The 21,848-nt window shown below is 42.0% G+C and overlaps 1 protein-coding gene and 1 long non-coding RNA gene across 3 annotated transcripts in view; one reads left to right on the forward strand and one right to left on the reverse strand.

Annotated features, from left to right (window-relative positions):
- Nucleotides 1-973: 973 nt before the first annotated feature.
- On the reverse strand, nucleotides 974-3,023 carry SLC25A4 (solute carrier family 25 member 4). The gene is made up of 4 exons (XM_065736528.1): nucleotides 2,848-3,023; nucleotides 2,138-2,624; nucleotides 1,493-1,633; nucleotides 974-1,179 (listed from the first exon to the last, which is right to left on the reverse strand). Exons 1-4 carry the CDS (start codon nucleotides 2,956-2,958, stop codon nucleotides 1,022-1,024), a joined length of 897 nt encoding a protein of 298 aa, XP_065592600.1. The 5' UTR covers nucleotides 2,959-3,023; the 3' UTR covers nucleotides 974-1,021.
- A 5,085-nt stretch (nucleotides 3,024-8,108) lies between these two features.
- The window catches only part of LOC136048767 (uncharacterized), a 19,771-nt gene continuing 6,031 nt past the window's right edge, over nucleotides 8,109-21,848 (forward strand). Inside the window, exons 1-2 of one of the 2 annotated variants that reach the window (XR_010622220.1) lie at nucleotides 8,109-8,178; nucleotides 17,533-17,674. This is a non-coding gene — a long non-coding RNA (uncharacterized LOC136048767). The remainder of the gene's footprint in view (nucleotides 8,179-17,532; nucleotides 17,675-21,848) is intronic. The other variant, XR_010622221.1, reaches the window with a different exon arrangement.

Raw genomic sequence — 21,848 nt, forward strand, 5'->3', positions numbered from 1 at the left:
CCTCTACTGGTGCAACTGGAATTTGTGTATCTTAAGGTAATTTTGAAGTCTATTATTTTAAAGACTGAATTTCACACAGAGCAGCTGCACCCAAAAGCACCTTCATGTTAAGTGACAAAAGGGGGACCACCTGCCTGACAATTAATTTCAAATACAGGAAAGAGAATACTAGATACCGAAGCACAGAAACCTGGAGTCTCAGAGCTCTCTCACCCAAAATATGTACATCTCTAGACTTCTCAGCTGAATGCTCCACTATGAAGATGTTGTAGTGAATGAACAGTTCTTAACAGTTATGTCTGATATTAACCAAGACAGTATCTTCAAATATATTAGTTTTGGTACACCTGTTCCATTTACACTGAAAACAACAGGAAAAGTTCATGGATATATTAATTTATTTCATGAGTTCAGTTTTAGTTCAATTGAACAACAACTTTTTGCTTTGTGAAAATATAGGGATTTTAACAATATTTCCATCTTCAATGTACAATTGAAAAAATCAGATTGTGGTCTGGTTTGACTACAAATACATAAATTGTCAGTGAAAAGGCTGCAGTTAGAACTCACAGCCCACTGTTTTAGTATAGTTTGCAGAAATTCTTTACACTTAGATTAAAAAAATAGCTTTAGAGAAGATATGGTTTATAAACCATATCATCATGGGATACCTAGAGACATTTACTTAGTATAAAAGTTACTTCTCACTTTGAGTTCACATTAGATTTTAAACTAGGTGTATTCTCCACCTACATCTTGTCTCTAGACAAAATGCCATGCCTGAAGTTTGAAAGGGTGTAATATATACACAGGTTCCAATACAAATGTTGGAGGAATTTCTATACAAAGTGCAACTGTGCTGTAGCAGACACATTTTAAATAAATGCCTCCCTCTCTCAACCAGGTATGTTATTCAAGTCTTATTCTTTGTTTCCCTAGGAAATATTTTGTTGTCCATTACATCACAATAGTGTTTTTAAAGTTGATTGAGAACAACTGAACTAAATTAGGATGTTAAGTTTTAGACATACTTCTTGATTTCATCATAAAGTACTAGTACAAAAGCTCCACCCATGCCTCTCAACACATTTGACCAGGCACCTTTGAAGAATGCTTTGGATCCTTCATCTTTTGCTATCTTCTTCCAGCAATCAATTGTGCCCTTGTACATAATATCAGCTGTGGAAACAAACAAAGGTCATAAGGCTGAGCTGTACAGCAATTTTTTGTATTTAGAAAACAGGCAGGAATAAGGAAAACAACCAAGAACTTCAATGAAATAATGAGTTCATAAGAAGTCAGTTTAGTTCACCATGTGGAAACCAAAGCAAACAATCACAGATATGAGCACCATTGAGATAACCAGAAGTTTCCTGTAGGGTTGTGGAAAACCAACAACCCTTCTATAAAAGTCCCTTGCAATCACCACCACCTTCCACCCTAATGAAATGCTTGTAGGGCCAGAACACCACAGGAACAGGTTTATTCTTACCTCCCTTTCGTCCAGACTGCATCATCATCCTACGTCGCACAGTGTCAAAAGGGTATGAAACCAACCCTGCTGCTGCAGTGACACTCTGGGCAATCATCCAGCTCACTACGATATGCACGTTCTTTGGATCAGGCAGCATACCTGCCATCAAGAACAAATTATGAGTCAGTACAGAGGAAAAGGGTTACAAGAAGAATGGCTGTGGAAGGCGCAGTCACCCACCAAACCCGAAAGTCACTCAGTCTAGCCAATAGGAACATGCCTGCAACTTCATGACCATGAACAGCTGTTATGAGTGAAACAAGCTCACAGGATTATTGGATTTTGTGATCTACAGCCTGCTTCATACTCACTGACCAGAAGTTCTCACACGTGCTCCTGCCATGGGCTTTGAGGAGGGACTAGCCCCCACATTAAACCTTAAAAATACACCAAATAAGGGCAACTGCAAACCCATGGCTTCAGCCTGGAGCAGCAAGTTGAAGAGGGCAGGAATGCATTTCAGAAACACCTGCACATGCTCCAGCACTAGCTTCCCAAAGCAGTACTAAGCCCATCCCCTCCTGTCCTTGTAGGGCAGGGTGCCCTAGTAGGCCTTTACTGGTTGGATCTTCCCTCGCAGCCACCGCTCCATCCATTTCTTACCCTTGGCTGTGTCATAAACCCCAAAATAGGCCGCTCTGTAGATGATGATGCCCTGGACAGACACACTGAATCCCTGGTACAGGCCCCTCAAGCCATCGGACTTGAAGATCTTGACGATGCAGTCACCCAGCCCGGTGAACTCTCTCTCGGTCGCTCCTTTGCCCACATCAGCTGCCAGCCGGGTCCTGGCAAAATCCAGCGGGTAGACGAAGCACAGCGAGGTGGCTCCAGCCGCGCCGCCGGACGCCAGGTTGCCCGCGAAGTAGCGCCAGAACTGCTTGTGCCTGTCCACTCCCCCCAGGAAGATCTGCTTGTACTTGTCCTTGAAGGCGAAGTTGAGGGCCTGGGTGGGGAAGTAGCGGATGACGTTGGCTAGGTTGCCCCTCCAGAAGGAGATGACGCCTTGCTCCTTGGGAATGCGGACGACGCAGTCGATGATGCCCTTGTACTGCTTCTCCGCTGTGATCTGTTTGCTGGCGTGCTGGACCTGGAGGAGCGAGAGGAGGGCGGGAGGAGAGGGCACGGTAGAGCAGGGAGAAGGACGCGGCAGGGTCACCCTGCAAGCCCGGCTGGCTCGGCTCCCGCTCCCCGAGGAGCCCGGGCAGCTCCCGCGAAACCGGAGCCGGCCGAGAGCCTTCCCATATTTAGGCACGTCGGGTCGCGCCCGGCCCACCCGTAGCACAGCTCCGCAGCCCCCCGCGCCTCCTCACCTGCAGCAGCAACTTCACTCTCTCGATGGGGGCGACAGCCGTCTTAGAGATAGCGGCAGCGATCCCGCCGGCCAAAAAGTCCTTGAGGAAGCTGAGCGCTTGGTCACCCATGCTGCGAGCCGCTCCGACACCCCCTACCCAGAGAGAGCCAACGAGCCGCACACTTCCCCACCTAGCCGCCCCGCGCCGCGCCCCGCCGCCCAAATAGCCCCGTGTCCCGGGCCGCCCCCCCACTTATACCCTGCGTCCTCTCGCGATATCTGAAGCGGCCCCCCGGGGCGCGCACATTGGCTGGGACCCCCTGGGATCCGCCCCCGCTGGGGGGCGCGAGGCGGTGCCGCCATGTTCCCCCGCAGGGACGGCGACCGCCGCCGCGGTCGGGACGTTTAAAGGGCAAATTAAAGTTATCTGGTGGCTGCGTGGAACGCGGTGTCAGAGCATGTGCCTGCTGTATTAATAGCTCGCGGGAGGCACCCGAGGGGATGAGGAAGCTGGCAGGAGCGCCTCGGGAGGGGATAGCTCTTTGTCGGGGCTGTCGGCCCTGCACGAGGGCGTCGGGGTGCTCTGAGGCTGGCCTATCTGTAGAGGAGGCAGCGTGCCCTCCTGGGGTGTGCCGTGGTTTCAACCCGGCAAGGTCAGACCTCATGCAGGCGCTGCACTCAGTCACCTCTGCAGGATCCACGTTCTTGGGAATGCTCCGGTTGCTTGACTCTCACTCAGCGTGAGGCAAAACCCCGCCTCTCTTCAGCGCATAGGGGAACACTTCAGTCTCAAGTGCGGGCTACATGGTCTTCCTCGTGTCTTCCCTCTGGCTGACACCTGTAAAAGCTTGTGTTTCGCTGTGGCATGGAGTAGCTATGTGAAAGCCACTGCAACAGATTGTAGGTGTCTACCAAGGAATTTGCATTCAAACATTAGTTATATATTGTTCTAGTATGATGTTTTACTGAGGAATGCTGAGGTTAATAAGGTCAGTTTTAAATTGGTAATATAGTATCAATAGTGGAAATAGAATTCATCTCAGTGGAGGTGCTAAAAGATTGGCTGTTCTGCGAATAGACATTCCCTTCAGGACAGCAAATCTCTTCTCACTGACGTCTGTGTTAGCACAAGTCAGTGAGACTGTAAATTTGATCCCCAGCCTCTCTTGCCCTCTGCTGCTCTCCAGTCTGTTGAGGTAGAGGTCTTTTCTCGTGAATCTCAGCTCTGGGAAGCTGACAGCAGCTTTAACCCTGCACACCTAAGCCACCATGAGCAAGATGGAACCTTTCCCCAGTTCTAAGAAATGGGAAGAGTAGTCGCCTGAAGAGACCTTTTTCCCAAGCAAGAACTGACAGCAGGTGCAAGCTGGAAGCACAGGGGATCCCTAAAGTTAGCTTGTGAGTTGAGGAGTTTATTGTTTAACAGGTGTAGCTACTCTTGACCTTTGCTTTTTCTCCCTCATGCTTAATTCACCAAGTGTGGTGTCTCCTCTTTTCACAGGAAGACAATATCCCTTTGACATCCCCGGGCTTCTGCTGCTGGTTTCAGACAAGCCCGTAGGATGGCAGTGTTTGCAGTGCTGCCCAGCTGGGTGAGGTCTCCTCAGTGCGTGCAGGCAGGTGTGTGCCAGTGCCCCGCTGACTGGGATTGGTGAGTGGCAGCAGAGTGGTACCAGGAGGAAGGGGAGCGGGTCCGGTGTGGGATTGTGGTGGGGAGAGTGTAGTCCGAAAGGGTCTTTCACCTGCTTCTTCTCCACCCTCTTCATTTTTGCTGGTTTACATTGCTTTTATTTTCTCTAAAAGACGTTTTAAAGGAGGCTTTATCATAAGAATTCCAGTTAGTTTTTGAAGTTACTGTTACACATCATTATCCCATTCCACAGAAGTTCTTTGTTTTGTTATGTATTTCTGTAGCATAATGCTACAAACCCACAACTGACAGTATTTAAATAAAGCAATGCACTGAAAATTTGAGTAATCACTTTTTGTGCTTCTGATCTCCTTTCCCAGGACCCAGATGCCTAGTTACAAGGGATACTCAAATTTCAGTGTAAACAGTGTTGAAACAATGGGCTAGACCAGGACGTGTGCCTCCTACTCTGGGTGCCTTCTTTCAGTTGATTTTTGCTCCAAATGACTATTTAGATCTTCCACGTATATGATAATTCAGCATTGTTATCCTTCTTCTTGTAGGAAGTCAAATGCACTCTGTAAAGGGCCTTTCACTAACTCTACCAAACAAGAATAGGGATTTCCAGTAGCTGGAAATGTCATTAAAGAAAAAGTGAAAGGAGCTTGGCTTTTGGTGGAATTCGTTGGTGCTTGGCGTTCTGCATTTTCTTGAAACACTGCTAGTGCTGAGGCTTGGCCAGGCACAAAAGCACGCATTTTCTCAGTAGTCAGCTGTCTCCATCTGACAGCAGACACAAGGGGGAGCACAAGCAGTCTGCAAGGCCATACTGACCCCCCAGCACAATCAAGCTGTAAGTAGACAACGTAGTGGTAAGGTGAGAAAAAGAAACGTGTTTTCTTTTGTTCTGTTTTCAGAAAAGATTTGTGGGGTTGCAGAAAATTCTCCTTGCAAAAGATTGATTTATGTTTTTATGGTGAGTTCCTCCTAAGTAAATGGAAAAGCCTGGGAAAAGGCTCAAAAGTGACAGTCTGAAAATGTAACTAGTATGCACTGAAGTCTCATCTCATGGTGTGACCCATCTGGCTGGAGGCAGGAGCCTACATTTTCACAATGGGCTGTGCAGAGCTGTAAGAATGCAAAGTGTAACTCGTGTCATGTGTTGGAGGACCATGAGGCAGTAGAAAGATGCAAAGATAGGGATAATACAATGAAGATGGTGAGTTAGATCTATGCAGTGTGTTCTAGGTATGTAATAAGATTTTAAGACTTAATTTCTCAGACCAGACAAAAAGAAATGTGGTAACTAAAGTGATGAATCATAGAATCATAGAATTGCTCAGGTTGGAAAAGACCTTCAAGATCATCAAGACCAACCATACAACCCTAACAACCCACTGCTAAACCATGTCCCTGAGCACCACATCGAGATGGGTTTTAAGCACATTCAGGGATGGTGACTCAACAACCTCACTTAGCATGAGAATTGGCGCACTGTCTTTGCAGATGCATGGGAATAAACACATCTCAGCCTTAATATGCAGGAATAAAACGCCAAGATTTGCAGCTGATGCATGAAACTCTAGGGACAAGATGGAAATCAGAGATGGGCACTCAGTGTCCAGCTTAGGGAGTGATCCATAGTGGTGAAGAATGAAGGCATCAGGAAGGATGGAGGATCTGAAAAGATTAAAATCTCATTTTTATTCCCTTTTATTTGTTCTCTCTTTTTTCTTCTTTCTTTTCCAGCTGGAATCCTTGATTACTTATTTTCTTCATGAACTGTTTTCTTCTAAAACCACTGGAAGCAGAGCTAGTTGTGACTTTGCTGAGAATAGCTTTTTTTAAATTTTTTTCCATCAGAAGTGCCCGAATCATTAAAGCATAAGCAAAAAAATGTGTTCATTTCAGCAAAAATGTCCTTAGTTCCAGCATGTATACGCATGAAGGAAGGTGGTCTGCCAGACAGCCAGAACCTCAGGGACTGAGATGCTTATGTTGAAGACTGTAACCATACAGATGAGAGAAGAGTGGCTGAGATGATCTGTAAATGTCAGAGCTTATTCCTGCTGCAGTGTGAACAAGATATCCTGAGCAAAAGGAATTATTTAAAAAGCTATCAGAAACAACCTACTCAATTTAGTCAGCCATGAACCTTAGGGCAGTAGTGATGGCTGTGTGGCTTGGTTGATAAACAACTGAGAGAGACTGCAAGGATATTAATTACCTTCTGCCTGTCTTTATGGGCCTGACAATTGAGATGTGCTACTCTGTCAGTGGTGGATGAGTCTAACCCAAAGCTTCATGTTTAAGCTAGGCAAAAGAATAACTAAGAAGACATCTGAGACTGATTTAAAATAGCAAGTGGTGTCCAACCTGTTGATGGGGTATTTTACTGCTTCAGAACTCAAACTGGAAAAGATCCAGTTTGAGTCCCAATTCCAAAAATTCCTTTGGATTTGAATTTGCCAAGCTGAGTTGGTGTGCAGGATATGAGAGGGAAAAAACAATGTGGATGAAAGCAGAAGTTGGGAAATAGATTATTATGTAGCATGTTGCCTCAGCAAGACAAAAACATAATCTGTGTTTCAGTCATTCCTTGGGTAGTGCTTTAAGGAACATGTCTAATGCAGGAGCACAAGAACAGGAACAGCACTATCTGCCTCTGATTCAAAGGAAAAAGATCTTTTAGTATTTTCTTGCGAGTCATGAGAAACAGATACTGATTACACTAATATTTACTATTAGACTCTTGCATGTTGGTATATTGTTTGGAATGAATATGTCCAGCAAGTACAGTTGTATTAGAAGTAGGTATGAATGAATATATGCTGTAGAAGTGTCCTCAGTAGATCTCTCTTTACATCCTCCCCTTTCTCCTCCACTTCTACAACACCCTCTTTTCCAGTGAGCAAAAGAGATCTCCTTGGCACTGCTTAAGGGAAAACTAACCTAAAGCTGTGCACTTTCTCCTACTGGGCACTGCTCAGCAGGGGAGGCAGTTCTCAGCTTCAACCAGTAGTAATGGGGGTGGCAGGAGGTCTCTTACAGCAGAGGATGTGAAGCATGCATTTGCATAGGCTGCTTTTCCTTGCCTCCCCTCTGCTCTCCAGCAAGCATGGGTTTATTTTAGCATTGGCCTTCAGAAGCAGGATTGTTTTTCCCCTGAATAGGTCAGGCTGGGATAGTGCCAGGATACATGGCCTTCCATAGCTGGGGTGACTCGGGAAGCCGGAGATACCTACTAAGTAGACAGTGCCTCTAACTGCTGGGCCTATGCCCAGTGTCATGGGAGTATCCTAAAATAACCTTTCAGATAAACAGCAAAGACAGCCCTAGGGAAAGGGGCTTTATCTGAGGCTGCTGTCAGACCCGACCAGGTTATAGTGCTGCCCTCTGTTGTTGGAATTCAAAACAATTCATAAAAGGCAATACTGAAATTCAGCCAAACATTAATTAAATGTGACTAGAAAAGCCACACGTGAATACATGAAGTATTTCATCCTCTTGTTTCATATGGTGCTTCACCCTATTGGTATGTGCTTGCATCTCTTTGCTAGTAGTTCAGTTTGTAGGAACAGAATATGGTTAATAATAATATTCTTTTTTTTAACAGATAGAGTCCTTGTGGCTGATCTTGTGTCCCAGAAATTATACATCGTGGGGTGCTTGTTTGCATTTTAGTGTGCAGAGGAAATACAGAGGAAGAATTTTTTATTGGTAAGTCAGGTTCTTGTATCTGTTATTTTTCTTATTTATGCATGGAATTAGTGAATTTCTCACAAGCACTTGAGATAAAGTTGTATAGAAAGCCAGAATCATTCAAGGTCACTATTTTATTTTTTATTTTTTGAGTAAAAAGTTCAAAGAATTGTCTAGAACTTTTTTTTCCCATAGCTAATCTGTGAACCAGTTGTGGAAGCAAAATGAAAGTAGTTTATTTCCATCAGAACTGGAGGGAAATCCCATCAAGAGGAATTTCCTAGTCCTGGTGTAATGCAGCCTTGCCAGACCTGCACATAGGTGGCTTTGCACAGATGCAGATACTTTGCACAGATGCAGATACACCTGGCAGCTACTGAGAGCTGTGCTTAAGGCTCTATTCAGTCACAGAACAGATGCATCTGAGCTCATTTCAGGGCCTCATTAAGGAAAAGGGCTTGTGGTATATGATTAAGGGAAATCACTGCTTCACTTCCTTTGGGAAGTGAATGTCATATTATTACTATCATATTAAACCTTGATTCTTATCTTAGTTTTTGCCTCAGACAAACTGTCCAGACTCTCTTGTTGTTTTGTTTAGCTAAAGAAGCTCAATACTCAGCATGGCTTAGAGAACACAGGCGATGGCCCCCTTTCAAAGAGAAGAAAACTTCTCACTTTCTGACTGGTACCAAAAAAATAGAAAATTGTAATTGTATTCTGCGTTCTTTCCCTGATGGTAATGGCACTGAGTAAAAGCAGAATTGATCCATAACTGTGACAGAACTGAGGTTGTACAGTGATAAGTCAAAGTGACATCAGTCTTGTCAGCAGCTTGACAAATCATTTGAAAGTGTGCAGAGGTTTGTGGTGACTTGTTTATGCAGCCAGGTCATGGACATTGAAATGAATCAAACCTTCTGTTAAAATATGTGAGAGTTAATTAACAATTTTTAGAAGTGGAAGTGGTTGTCATAGTGGAGGTGTGATGCTCTTCATTGGATGCCCCTGCCTTCAGGAGATAATAATTTGATTTCTCTTGAAGAATACTTTTTTAATGTTTAGACTTACAATTTCAAATGGCCTGAAAAATCACAGAATTGTAGGGGTTGGAAGGGACCCTCTAGAGAATGTTGAGTCCAGCCCCCCTGCCAAAGCAGCTCCCTAGCCCAGGTTGCACAGGTAGGCATCCAGGCAGGTCTTGAACGTCTCCAGAGGAGGAGACTCCACCACCTCTCTGTGCAGCTGTGCCAGTGCTCCATCACCTTCATTGTGAAGATAAGGTGAGACCTTTTGTGTTTGTGCTGTAAACAATAATCAGGCTCTATCTCCTGCTCCACCTGGGCAAATACACTGAACCAGTAAAAGTTTCTGTTTAACTTTTCTTTTTACTTAGTTTGCTTGTCAGTTTAGGGACCATTTACCCTCATTTGCCAGATTCCAAGAGCAGATGAGGGAGGGAACCTATGCGATTCTATCCTGTTGGCCAGCTGAGTTGCTGATTAATGCAGGCAATATTTGCTCTTCAGCCAGGATGGCAGGAGGATGTGGTTCACTAGGGCAGTGGTCATAATCTTCTCACATACCCGATTTTTATTTGACCAAAATTTTATTTTGCTTCCACCATTTCAACATCGAAAGCAGCAGAAAAAAAAGAACTAAAAAAAAATATAGAAAGAAAGATCTGTTTTTTGTGTAGTCTCAGTACTTAAGGATATTGGTTGAAAAAAGAAAAAATATGATGTAAATATGGGTAAAATATGATGGTGCTTTTTTTATTTTTATTTTTTTTAATCTTGATAGATTTCACAGGGATGGAAGAATCAGTACATCATCTGCTGTGACTTCAATTGAAGCCAACTTGGCAGTGTTGCTTCAGTCTGCCTACATTCCGCTTGGCCATGCTCTGTTAAGTGTCTGTCTAATGACAGCTATTGTGTTTAATTTGTGAGCTGTTTGTGAGTGCAAACTGCTACAATTGGTGAAGCTCAAAACAAAGGAAATTCACCTGTGATAGAAGAGATCATTTTCCAAAGATAGTACTCTTTCACTTTCTTTTTTGTCTATTTTTGTTGTGTTACTGTGAGTTGCTCTACAGGTCATCATCCATTAGTGTGCATTGAGAGCACATGGGTAGAGATAAACCTTACAGGAACAGACTAACAACAAGCATAGTGGGCAGTGGAGAAATCCTCAGTCCCTGTCTATCACCAGTGCACATGAAGCTGACAGATCTCTGACTTGAAGAGCCAGATGGTAATATTCCTTGAGGAAGACAATCCCTGGCAACTTGGGAACCTTGACATCTGGCTAACCACCATACCATTCACTACCTAATTCTGCCCCTGAGACCAAGAAATGCTGGACACCATGTGTCACAGAGCCAGTGGACCCCAGGATGGTGCCTGCTCTCTTTACAAAATGCCGTGTCTGCCCTGCAGTTGTGATTTGTCACCACAAGCAAAAACATTTGTGTGGATATGATGGTATATATTTATTGATGATACTTGTGATCTGGAGACTAAGGGCTTTCCGAGTGCATTAGTCTTTGTTCTGGAGTTCTAGTCAGAGAGCTGGTTCATAAGTAAAGGTTTAGTTTGAAATATGTCAGTGAAGTATCCTGAATGATTCGTTGCTGTGCTGGGTTATATGAGAAATCTCCAATGTGTTGTTTATATAAAGTGATATTTTCATAAACTCTATTAAGTCTTAGCTGTTCTTGTGCAGTGCAATCGGAGTTATTCTATGGGCTGGAGCTGTGTACTGGGAGGGGGAAGGGAGATAATTTCCATTTACCATGTAGGGTTGGCAGCATATTTGAAATAGAGCTGGGCCTTTTGTCCAAGTGATGGTATCTCTGGTTTAATGGAGGTCAATCCTTATACTAACCTAGGGCTCATTTGCTTTCAGTGAGTGTGAAATTGTGCTTTCTTAGTATTGTTTCGTCTCTTTTACATTTGTCTCAGAAAAAAAATTGACAAGTTGAAGAGAAGGTGATTAGTAATCAGGAATTTCAGATAGCAACTGAGTGCAGGTAGGAATGTTTTCTTTATTCAGAACCATCAGTGGGGAGGTAGAACTTTTATCTTCAAAAGCAAAACACATAGAGTCACTCACTTCCCACTAGGTTGGACAGCATAAGAGAGTAGGAAGAGCAAATGCAAGAAAACCCTTGGGTCAAAATAAAGAGTTTAATAAGGGAAGGAAAGAAAAAATATACAAAATGATCTAAAGGAATCACTCACCACCTCCCACTGATGATTAGCCAGTCTCTCAAACAACAGCTACAGTGGCTATCTTGATTTCACCTCACCTGTTAGTGCTGAGAATGACATTATGTGAGATGGGAAATCTCTTCTGCCAGTTAGAGTCAGCTGTCCTGGCTGTGTCCCTTCCCAGCCTCTTGTTCCTCCAAGCCTACTTGCTGGAGTGGGGCAGGGTAAGAATAAATCTTGGTACTATTCAGCCAGATCCAGTACAACAGAGCTGTTTGACGTTAATGCATTGTAGATCAGGATTGGGGATACAGTTTCATAGTTAGCGTAAAGATCCTGGTGACTCAGTTGCAGCTCTCAGTTCACTCTCCCTTCCAGTCACATTTCCCACCTCCCCTCAAGTCAGCACTAGCAATCATGCAGCTGTGCAAAAAGCGAGTTTCCAGCATGTCCCCCCTAGTGAGTTAAAGCTGTTACACAGGCACTAGCGTGAGAATGTCTGGCTGGGGCCAAGGAAAATGAAAGAAGTGACCTTACTGGAGCAGACATAGCGATTAGTGACATAGCTAGGCGGTTCTTGTGCTGTGGCTGTACTTCAGCATTCTTATATACCCTTCATTAACCCCTTCTACATCCTTATATTTCCTTCTGAATAACTACTGTCACCGTATGGTTTGAAACTCTTCAGCTTTAAAGCAACTAGGCAGAGAAAACTGTATATGGAAAAAGTATGCAATGGTTTGGTTCTCTGGAGCTATGATGTGTGAGTTTCTCATCGTCAACAAGAAGGGAGTGAACATTTAATATATACTGCAAAACTACATGTGAAAGTTGGTCATGGATGATGCCTTTCAACGTGATATGAATTAGACAGTTTCCGTTTTCACTTTGTGATATTTTGGAACTGATTTGTCATTAAATCTGAAGCATGTACATTAGGAAATGGAAAGCTTTCCATACAAGGTTTGCCTTCTGAGAAAAGCAAAACGGTATTTTTGGAATGTCCTTGCCACTAGATGGCAGGGCACACTTTGAGTAAAGGAAGCAGCGAACAGGCTGTGTTCAGCAATGGTTTGTTCTCAGCCCGGAAAATCCCTCATTGAGCTTGTCAAAGGCTTGGTTGGAGTGAGGAGCGGCTGGAGCGTTGGATAGAACTGTAATTGTATCATGACCCTTTGACAGCACTAGTGTGCAGTTTTGTATTTTCTGCAGTACAACAGGTATCTGAATTGAATTCCTCAAAGTTCAACTTAAAAAGATAATGAGGAAAAGCTGTACATTAACTACAGTTAACCTACAAGCCAGTGTTGTTGAAGTTGTTAAAGAGATCTCTGCCTCTCGTACATGTGCCACACTTGCTGTGCCAAATTCTGAGCTACTCAGTCAGTCCTTGAAGTAAATTACAAAGGGGAGACTAGCTCAAGTGCTGACTTTGGAATCTGGCTTAAAATAGTTTGGACTGGCAGTTTGCTGTGCGTGGAAGATTCAGGTAGCATTTAGAAGAGTTAAGGTGTCTGGTTTGCACTTTCACATCAGTTTCATTTTACTGAAACCCTGGTAAGTTCAGTTGAATGAAAATTGTACAGTAGTGCTGAGAAGTAGAATGCTCTTGTTCAGCTGGAGATGTTATAGTTTTCAGAATATGAAGGTAAAAAAAAGTGTGTTTACTGACATGAAATATATCTGTCTGGACAAATTAGGTGTAACACAACTTTCATGTGGAACATTACACATTGGCAAGTGAAAATGAGCACACTGAGATCAGATCTCTCTCTCTTAAAAATCATAGAATCAAAGAACAAATCTTGCTCCCTCAGCATGTCTTTGTAGGAGAGGTGCTCCAGCCCTCTGATCATTGCTGTGGCGCTCCTCTGGACCCGCTGCAGCAGCTCCACATCTTTTCTGTACTGGGGACCCTGGACACAGTACTCCAGTTGGGGCCTCACCAGGGCAGAGTAGTGAGGGACAATCCCCTTCCTCTCCCTGCTGGCCACTCCTCTTTGATGCAGCCCAGGATACTGTTGTCCTTCTGCATGTGCACACTGCCAGCTCATGCTGAGTGTTTCATCAACCAACACTCTCAAGTCCTTCAATATGGTGGGCTTCCACTCGGATGTAATGGCTGTGCACCTCACAACTGCCTGTTCTTTCTCAGGAATTGCATATACCTTGCCTTGCTTTGTTCCGTGAACAGATCTGAGGTCACACTGATGGAAGATAGCCAGAAAAATAAGGGAATTGTTGTACTCTGTTGGAAAATTCCTCCCTCTTACTTCTCTGTACAACTGGATCATTATAAATATCATTGACTTCAAAGTTTTAGGCTCGCTTATTCTTCTGACCCAGTCTACTATCTTATTTGTCTTGTCATCTTTGCTGCAGCGTGCTAGTCTTGATGCTAATCAAGTTCTTCCTCTCTGCTTTCTATGCTTCTTCCCAATTGCCTGCTTTCTGAGATTGTGCTGTGTGTGTCTTCTGTCTTCCCTTAGTGACCTCTCAAAAACTCATTGTTACCTTGACACCTAGGAATGGTGTTTTTATAGGTGACTAAAAGGTACTTCAGTAACTCACTGAAACACTTGTTCAGTTTCCCAGTGTACCCTATCTACCTCTCTGTTCCTTTGATTTAAGGTGTGAGATGCCTTTATTTGAGGTAGCTGCAGATGTTAAACATATGGTAAAATGGAAATAAGAATTTCCCAGTCTGTATGTGCAAATGTAGGTATTGGTACAACAAACCACGTGTTTGTTTTTTTTTTTTTTTTTTGCAGGTGCTCCCTTTGCCAGGATTCTGGGCTTTTTGCCAAGGCATTTTCTCTCAACCTCACTGTTAACCAGTCCCTTGCATTTTACATCAGCTTCTGTCTAAATAGGCTTAGCCCTTCAGTTAATAGATATCTTTTTCTCAAGTCCTGCCCATTGCACCTGCCTTTGAAAATGTTCCCTGGTGAACTTGGTGATTGGTCTGTTGTGTGCTGTTGCTGTTTGGTTAAATCATTGCTTAGTTTCAGGTGGCTGCATTTGCATGCTGGAGCACTCGATCCTCTTGTTTACTGCTTTTGTAAATCTTGGATATGTTTGTAAAGCTTTGGGGGAAGTTCAGAATGAAAAGTGTAGTATTGATGCTTGGGATAACAAATGGTATAGGCCATACACTCTCTTCATTCAACGCTTTTTCTCTTTCCACATCAGTGAGCACGTTGGATGTAATGTAGTCACAGCATGCTTCCAGAAATCCTGAGATCAGTAATGTAAAATAGGTCTTTGGAATTTTAATAATGGAGAAAATGTCAGTATGCAAAGTTGGTGCAGCGTTGTTCCTCCCTTCCCCCAGTTTTACTCCTTTAGATCAGTCAATGTATTTTCTGACTTGGTGGATACAACAAGTGGGAATGAGGCATCCTCTGAAACCCTGTATTGGTTCCCTTCTGTGCCAGTACAATTCACCACCCCACAAATCAGATGTACACAGACGTACTTTTAGACCAGACCTTCAGGATCAGCTCCCATCTCCCTGGATGTGTCTGAGGTACTTAGAGTCCTTCGATGCTTACATGGCTTTGATATCTCCTAAGAAAGACTGTGGCACCCAGAGATCATTGAATTCTTTCCAGACAACTGTTTTTCCCTAGCCTGGTTAAAGGAGGAGTTGTATGTGACCTGCAATGCTGCAATCAGAACACTTTGAAGTTTGTTAAGTAATACCAAAGATAAGCAGCGAAGCATTCAAGAGAGTGTGATTCTGGCCCATCCTCCTGGTAGAAATGACATTATTATTTAATTCATTAAATTTTATTGCTATTTTTTCTCATAAAACATACTTGTACACCATCAGTGTTGTACCTGGTGTTTATGCAGATGTTCCACGTGAGTCCATCTTGGCAGTTGACAGTTCACTAGCTTTCTTGAGCATTAAACTTAGCCAAGCCTTTTTTCCAGTAATCTTTATGTATGTATCTTGATATGGAGAACAGGTTGAGACATTCTTGTGAAATAAATGATTGGAAGCTCTCACTGCAATAGACACAGTGGTGTTCCCAGTTCATTCCATGTTGTTGAAATGCTTATCTAGCTCAGGCTATCAGCCTCTCTAAGTAAAATTAAATGAGCAGTTATTCAGAGCTCTACTGAACCCATAGAATTGAGAAATATTCTCAGTAACAAGTCATGATCAAACTGGGTTCAGAACCAAGAAAAATCACTACTCGTTTTCCTATCAAGTTTTTGTTTGTTTGTTTGTTTTTCACTTGTTTACCAGAAAAAAATGGAAAAACAAGAACAACAACAACAACAAACAGTATAAGCCAGAGCCCACAGAGAGGTTTTCCTAACTAGTCGTTGAGAGGTTATTTATTTGTGGCTAAAGGTACAGGAGTGACCTGTGTGTAAATTGTTGCCTCTAGGATTTTCAAAAACTCTTGTACAAGGCAGATGAAGTTGCAAGAAGTGGGGCCTTTCTTTGGTAGTTTTACTCTAACTTAGGACAAAATGAATAAGATCCATTTCTTAGATCTTTTTCATTGCTTTTTAGATCCCAGTGATTCTTGTTTTTAGTTCCAGAACATTACAATGTTCAAAAAGCTTAATTTTGCTTTTTGAACAGGTAGTGAATTTGCTGCTATCTTGCCTATTTGAAGATACTTGAGTGGAATATAAAAAATCCACTTTCTTCCCTTAGAAAAACACATTTGCTAAACAAAACGATAAATGTTGTATTAAGTGCTATTCTTCTTCTTCCTCGCATCTCATGTGTAATTTTATGTGGAACCTGCCTATCATTCTTTGTGAATATGACTATACGCAGAGAAGTGGTGAAGTAATGAACAGTGGTCAGTCTCCCTGATTTAGTTACAGACCTGCAGGTTGGCCAGTTGAAATGTTGGTTCTCAGCATAGCTTCTCAACTGCTTATGTCTAATATACAGCCCTTAATCCTTTCTGGCATGTCATCCCTTAAAGCAAACGGTAGAGACACAGATAGGAGATAACAACAAGCAGGAGATGGTGTCCATTGGTCACATATGCAAGTAGCTAATCTTCAACACAGCCGTGCAATGTTTAACCCTAGAACACCTATGGATTCCTGAGAATCTGTTCTTACTGAAACTCCCCAACCAGTCTGAATTTTCTGTTCTTCATAGGGAAAAAATGTTGCAGGTTTGCTTTGGTTATGTGTGTTTTTATTGACAGAACGCAAGCTTCTGTAAATGCACGTGTCTAAATGAAAAGTGAATGTAGATAAGCAAAGTTGATAGGCAGTAAAATAACTACTGTCAGCTGAGGGCAAATGCAAAAGCAGCTCTATCTGCCCTTCTGATCAGACTTACTATGGCCTAAAGTGGGACAAATGAGCCATTTGCTGTACTCCAAACCTGGGAATCAGACATCCCCATGAGAAGCTGCTTTGGCACTCTAACAGAGGGATTTCTTGAGTTACGTAAAATGGAAAAACAAGATGATGAAACTGAAACAACAAATAAATACTGTGTTTTGTGTACCCTTCACTGCCTCGCCAAAAACAGAACATATCCCCCTGTAAGTCAGCTGAGTTTTATCAGCTTTGCAAAATGATGGATGAATGCCTTGGTTCTTTATTATTGCTTAAATCATTCCTGTTTATGCCAGTATTTCAAGGATTATGTTTTGATTGTTCTGGAGAGGTGAAAACACTTTCTTGCTGATGAATAAACACTGACACTTTTAAATATTTGTATGCAAAATGTCTTTAAAGCCATTATGAAATGCTTTCCAAAAGCACTAAGAAGCTGTTTCCCCAAAAGACAGTTTTTCTCTCCATTTTCTTTCATGCTAAACAGTCCAAATGAAAAGCTTTTCAGAGTTAACTAGTTTAAGCAATACCAGTGTTTTAGTGTAATGAATAACTTCTTATAGAGGACAATTGCACACAGTTCAATATGCTAGTATTTCTATTTCTGTGCCTCACCAGTGCCAGGACTCTTGGGTAGAATTTCTTTCTTTGAGAAAGCTGAGGCGATCAAAACCCTGATTAACCTCTGATATTCACGTGGTGCTCTTGATCTTGAGGACCGAAGCAGTAACAAAGAGTTAATGGCAGCCATATGCTCAGGGTATTGTAGGTACTGTTGACCCAAATGTGAACTCCGCCAGCTAGTGCTGCTAACTGCTGTTTGTTTCAGGTTTGGCGTGGAGATTACTGGCGAAGAGTTTGAGCTGCTACTTGACAGAATCCCCCTTGATGAAGATGGAAATGTCAGATGTCCCCGGTTCATGGCCAGGTTTGATTCCTGGTATGCAGTGTGTGCATTTTATTTCTCATTTGTGAGTAGAATGATTTTTAATCTAAGAGGCTCATGTAACATTTGCAGACTGTTTCTCATTTCTTAAATATGCTTCTTTATGACATATTTCTTGCACAGAGAATGCCGTTGCATTTTAAATTAGCTGATGTATGTGTTGTTTATAATCTAGTTTCTCTTGAAACACCAGTTACGTGTTTTGGAGGACTTCGGAGTCATGTAACATACCCTTATGCTTCCTGTAGGCTGTGAAATATGACAGACTTCGGAGTAAAAGCTAATCATTTCCCCCCAGAAATGGTAATACATGTATTTGATGCTGTTCTAAGAACTTGAAGCATTCACAGACCCTATATATAATCTGGAGTTGTTTTGAAATAGTGATATTGCTTAATAGAAGTTCTACTTCTATTCTACCAAGTTCTACCAAGGCCTAAACACGTATGAGAATTTAATCAAAATAAAGAAACATTGGTTTAAATAGAGATACTTTATCATTTTCCAAAAATGAAGACTCTGTTCCCTAAACAGTTGTGTTAATAGCAGAGTAGAGGCCAGTGATATTGCTGAGGTGAGTGCAAATCTGTTGTAGAATCTGGGACTGGAGAAATCTATCCTACCCACCTACATGCATACGTAGATTTTTGACTGCTTAAAGGCAATGCGAATGTTTTTGAGTTATATTGGAGGCAAGAGTATATCTTCTGTGTAGAAGGATAGGTAGAAGTCTGAGTTCACTGTGCTGAAATGACATGAGGGTAGTACCTGCACTTCAGGTAATAACTGCATATTGCAAAGCTGATAAAAGTGCTTCTGTTTTCCTGTTCTACTAACTACTTCTCTCTTCTTTCTCTCTCATTGTTCTCATCATTCTGATTCAGGAAGTTTTGAGGTTAAATTCAATTGTGTCTCTGTAGAGACATGTGGGAATCCTAATTTGTACTAACCTAGCTCTACCAACTTCCAGCCCTTTGCAGTGCTGGATGAGTTGGGAACATTCTGTATGACATCTACCAGAGAACTGTAGACAGTACCCAGAACTTTGCTGCTGAATTAATTAAAGCACTTGGTTATTGTACGTTAAACAGTGAAGGAAGGAATGTGCAGTAACTGGAGGTTTAAAGGTGCCTGTTATAAATGGGACTGTACTAGGCAGACACTTTGGATGCATAGCTTACATTTACACTGGAAAGTGCAGAAAAAGCTCATAGGGTTATGAAAACTCTTCTTGCCCTGGACATGCCCAGCCTGATATCTTCCCTCAAAAAAAAAAAAAAAAACAAGTGATGGGATCTGAGAACCTGAGCTACTCTCTTGTTGCCATCTCTTGCCATATTTCATACAAAGAGACCTCTGCTGTTCAGAATCTCTGCAAATGTGAATGATTGACTGCAGAAATTGAGTTTTGTACAGATCAAGTCATCTATCAGACGCCACCAAAAATAGCATTTGGTTAGATGTAACCAGCAACAGCTAGCCTCTGTACCTGAAGACTCTCAAGCATACAGACATTGTCAGGATCAAAGGTAGACTGTATATATGAAAAAAGAGAGTGAATATTATAAGTAGAAATGATCTATTCTTGGTTGCAGGTAAAAGAATTGTTAGATTAGAAACCCAGAATAAGATGGGACAGAGAGGAGCTAGAGTTACTGTGGCTTTTGTTATGGTAGAGGGAATAACACCTGACCATGCAGTGATTAAGTGCTTTCTCTGCAGTCAGTTTGTGAACTTAATCAGTCCTATTTCCAAATCACCCTTTAGAATGCACTCAGTCTGGCAATGTCAAAGATTATTATCATGCCTGCACTTGTTGCTTAGAAATAATTACTGTTTATACAGAAATCATTGTACCTTCCATGGCACAGTTCTGTATCTGAACACGATCCAAGCAAATAATTATATATGTTCATTGGGAATATTGTTGCTCAAGTCGAGTGGGAGAGAGTGCATAAGCCCCGCAGCATAGCTTAGGTAACAGGTCTTTATTTTGCTTCATGTTGAGAACTAGGGACCAGATAATTTTCTCAGAATGCTTTGATGTTAATATGGGGTAACTTCATTTACTTCAATGCAAAACTAGAGTGTAACTGGGATCAGAATGTAGGACAGTCATGGTTATTTTCACTTTCATCACCTGCCCCCCAGTGTTTTTTGTCCTATTAAAACAAATGTTTCTTGCAGGTTTAGTTTGATTCTCTACTACGTAGAGGGACATGTAGTGGGCTGGCCCCAGCCAGCAGCCAGCCTCCTCTGCAGATGCTCATTAAAATGACAGTGGAGATGTTTTATTTACTAAAATAATGTTTTAGTTGGAAATTAGGATTTCTATAACTTATATGCATTATTTATCTTCAAATAAAGTATCGTTTTGGTTGGAAAGAAACATTATAAAAGAACTAAGTTTGGTTAAGAAAAGGCTGTGTACTGACTTGAAATGGCTTCCCCTTGCACACAGTCACCCATTTCCTCCTTCCCCCCCCCATACCCCCTTGTTATCCATTCAGGATAAACTATAAAGATACAGATGAGCTGCAGGAGGCTCAGCACCTGAACCATGTTCACAATCTCATAGATCTTAGTGGGAGAAGAACTTAAAGTTTTGCCCTGAGTGGAAGAAAAAGTTTCTGAGCCTAGAGGAGAATAATCAATGAAGATAATGTAGAAACCTTAGCCTACAGTCATAGATGGACAATACAGAACTTAGTGTAAGAATGGCAGAATGTATCTTCTTTCTCTATAACCACATTTTATGCTAGTGGTGATGGTAAGTGGATTAATAAAGATGAAAGTTATTCAGAACCTGCTACAGGTGTATTAGACATGAAACAAATTTTAAAAGAAGTAATATTTTATATATTACCTTTGAAACATTGGAAAAGAATTATACACTCAAAGCTGGTTTGTTTTCTCCTACTGTTTAGTTGTCCTAATCCAAGATATCCATAGACCATGTTGCTGTTACCCAAATGTAATAGGTGTGCATTTGATGCTCATGTTGCACAATGTAAACTTTATTAGCCATGCTATAGTGAGGTTTCCTGCTCACACAGCCCAAGAGAAGGAAGCTACCCTAGAAATCAAGTACATCAGTAGCTTGGCTCTCTTTGTCCAATATGCAGATAGTTACTGTAGTGGTAGCAAGCTGTTGGCATGCACAAGATAATAGGGAGATGGAACAGCAGAATCAAGGCACCAGTTTCTTTTCCCTCAGTGTGTTCACAGAACTGGGATAAGGTTTGAGAAGTGTTCGACATTAACCCTGATGACAATGAAAACAGCAGTTAAACCCCCCTCCCAAACGTTATCTTTTAAAATTGAGTGTCTAAATAAGAAATTAATTTGAAAATCCTGAATAATTTGCCTTAGCAGTTTTTTTTAATTCACATACTGTATAAAGAGGAAATACTGCTACAATATTGTGCGAGCTATTCCTAGATGATAGCTTTATCAGTCCCTCTGACATAAGTCACTCCAGTGAAAAGCATGAGTCAGATAACTGCTGAACAGTTATTTTGCCTTGCAGATGAGCTTTTTAAAGGCTGTTCTTGATGTTTTGTAGAGTTCCATTGGTAGCTACAGCCTATGCTAGATTTCAGAGACAGTTTGTGACAATAAGCAGGAATGACAAAGATGAAGGATGAACATCAACCTTCAGTGTCATATTTGAGAAGGAGCTAAAGTGAGAGGTTGGCTACAAAGTAATACTTAAGTCTTGTCCTTCCAAAACCTCACATGCCCTTGAACAACTTACCCTCTAAAAATAACCCTGTTTTCCCCATTGTCATCCTAAATTCAAACCAAATGCAGGACATAAATGTTCTAATTGCTAGATGTCCTCTCATCTTCTTCTTCTCTTCCCTGCCTGGCTGTCAGGCACAGCCCCCTGCTGCAATGCTCATTGGGTTGTTTTTAATTCAGCACTCTCAGCCAGGCTTGTGAGTCAGCCAGCTTCAATACAGCTTCATTTTCTTCCTTATTTTTCTAGCTTTGGGGTGTTGGGTTTCTATCCCTAATTGGCTTCCAACAGGTTTGGAAAAATAAATACTGTAATCACAGTGTTAGTTTGGAGAGGGAAAAAAATTGAATGTTTAAAGAAATACTCTTTTCAGATGTGATTTAAGTGCTGTGAAATTTAGATAGAGCAGAAAAAATCTGGACGAAAGCCGGGCAGCAAGGAGACTGGCCAACTCACA

The sequence above is a fragment of the Cyrtonyx montezumae genome, unplaced genomic scaffold (assembly GCF_038088225.1).
Source record: "Cyrtonyx montezumae isolate F1298 unplaced genomic scaffold, pur_monq_1.0 scaffold_2, whole genome shotgun sequence".
Lineage (NCBI taxonomy): Eukaryota > Metazoa > Chordata > Aves > Galliformes > Odontophoridae > Cyrtonyx > Cyrtonyx montezumae.

What these genes read in the sequence shown, in the direction of transcription:
- SLC25A4 (XM_065736528.1), bottom strand. Translation starts at nt 2,958, where the DNA reads ATGGGTGACCAAGCGCTCAGCTTCCTCAAGGACTTTTTGGCCGGCGGG. An exon ending in GAGTGAAGTTGCTGCTGCAG is followed by an intron (nt 2,625 to 2,847) that starts GTGAGGAGGCGC and finishes TCGCTCCTCCAG; the next exon opens with GTCCAGCACGCCAGCAAACA. An exon ending in GCAGTCTGGACGAAAGGGAG is followed by an intron (nt 1,180 to 1,492) that starts GTAAGAATAAAC and finishes TTGTTTCCACAG; the next exon opens with CTGATATTATGTACAAGGGC.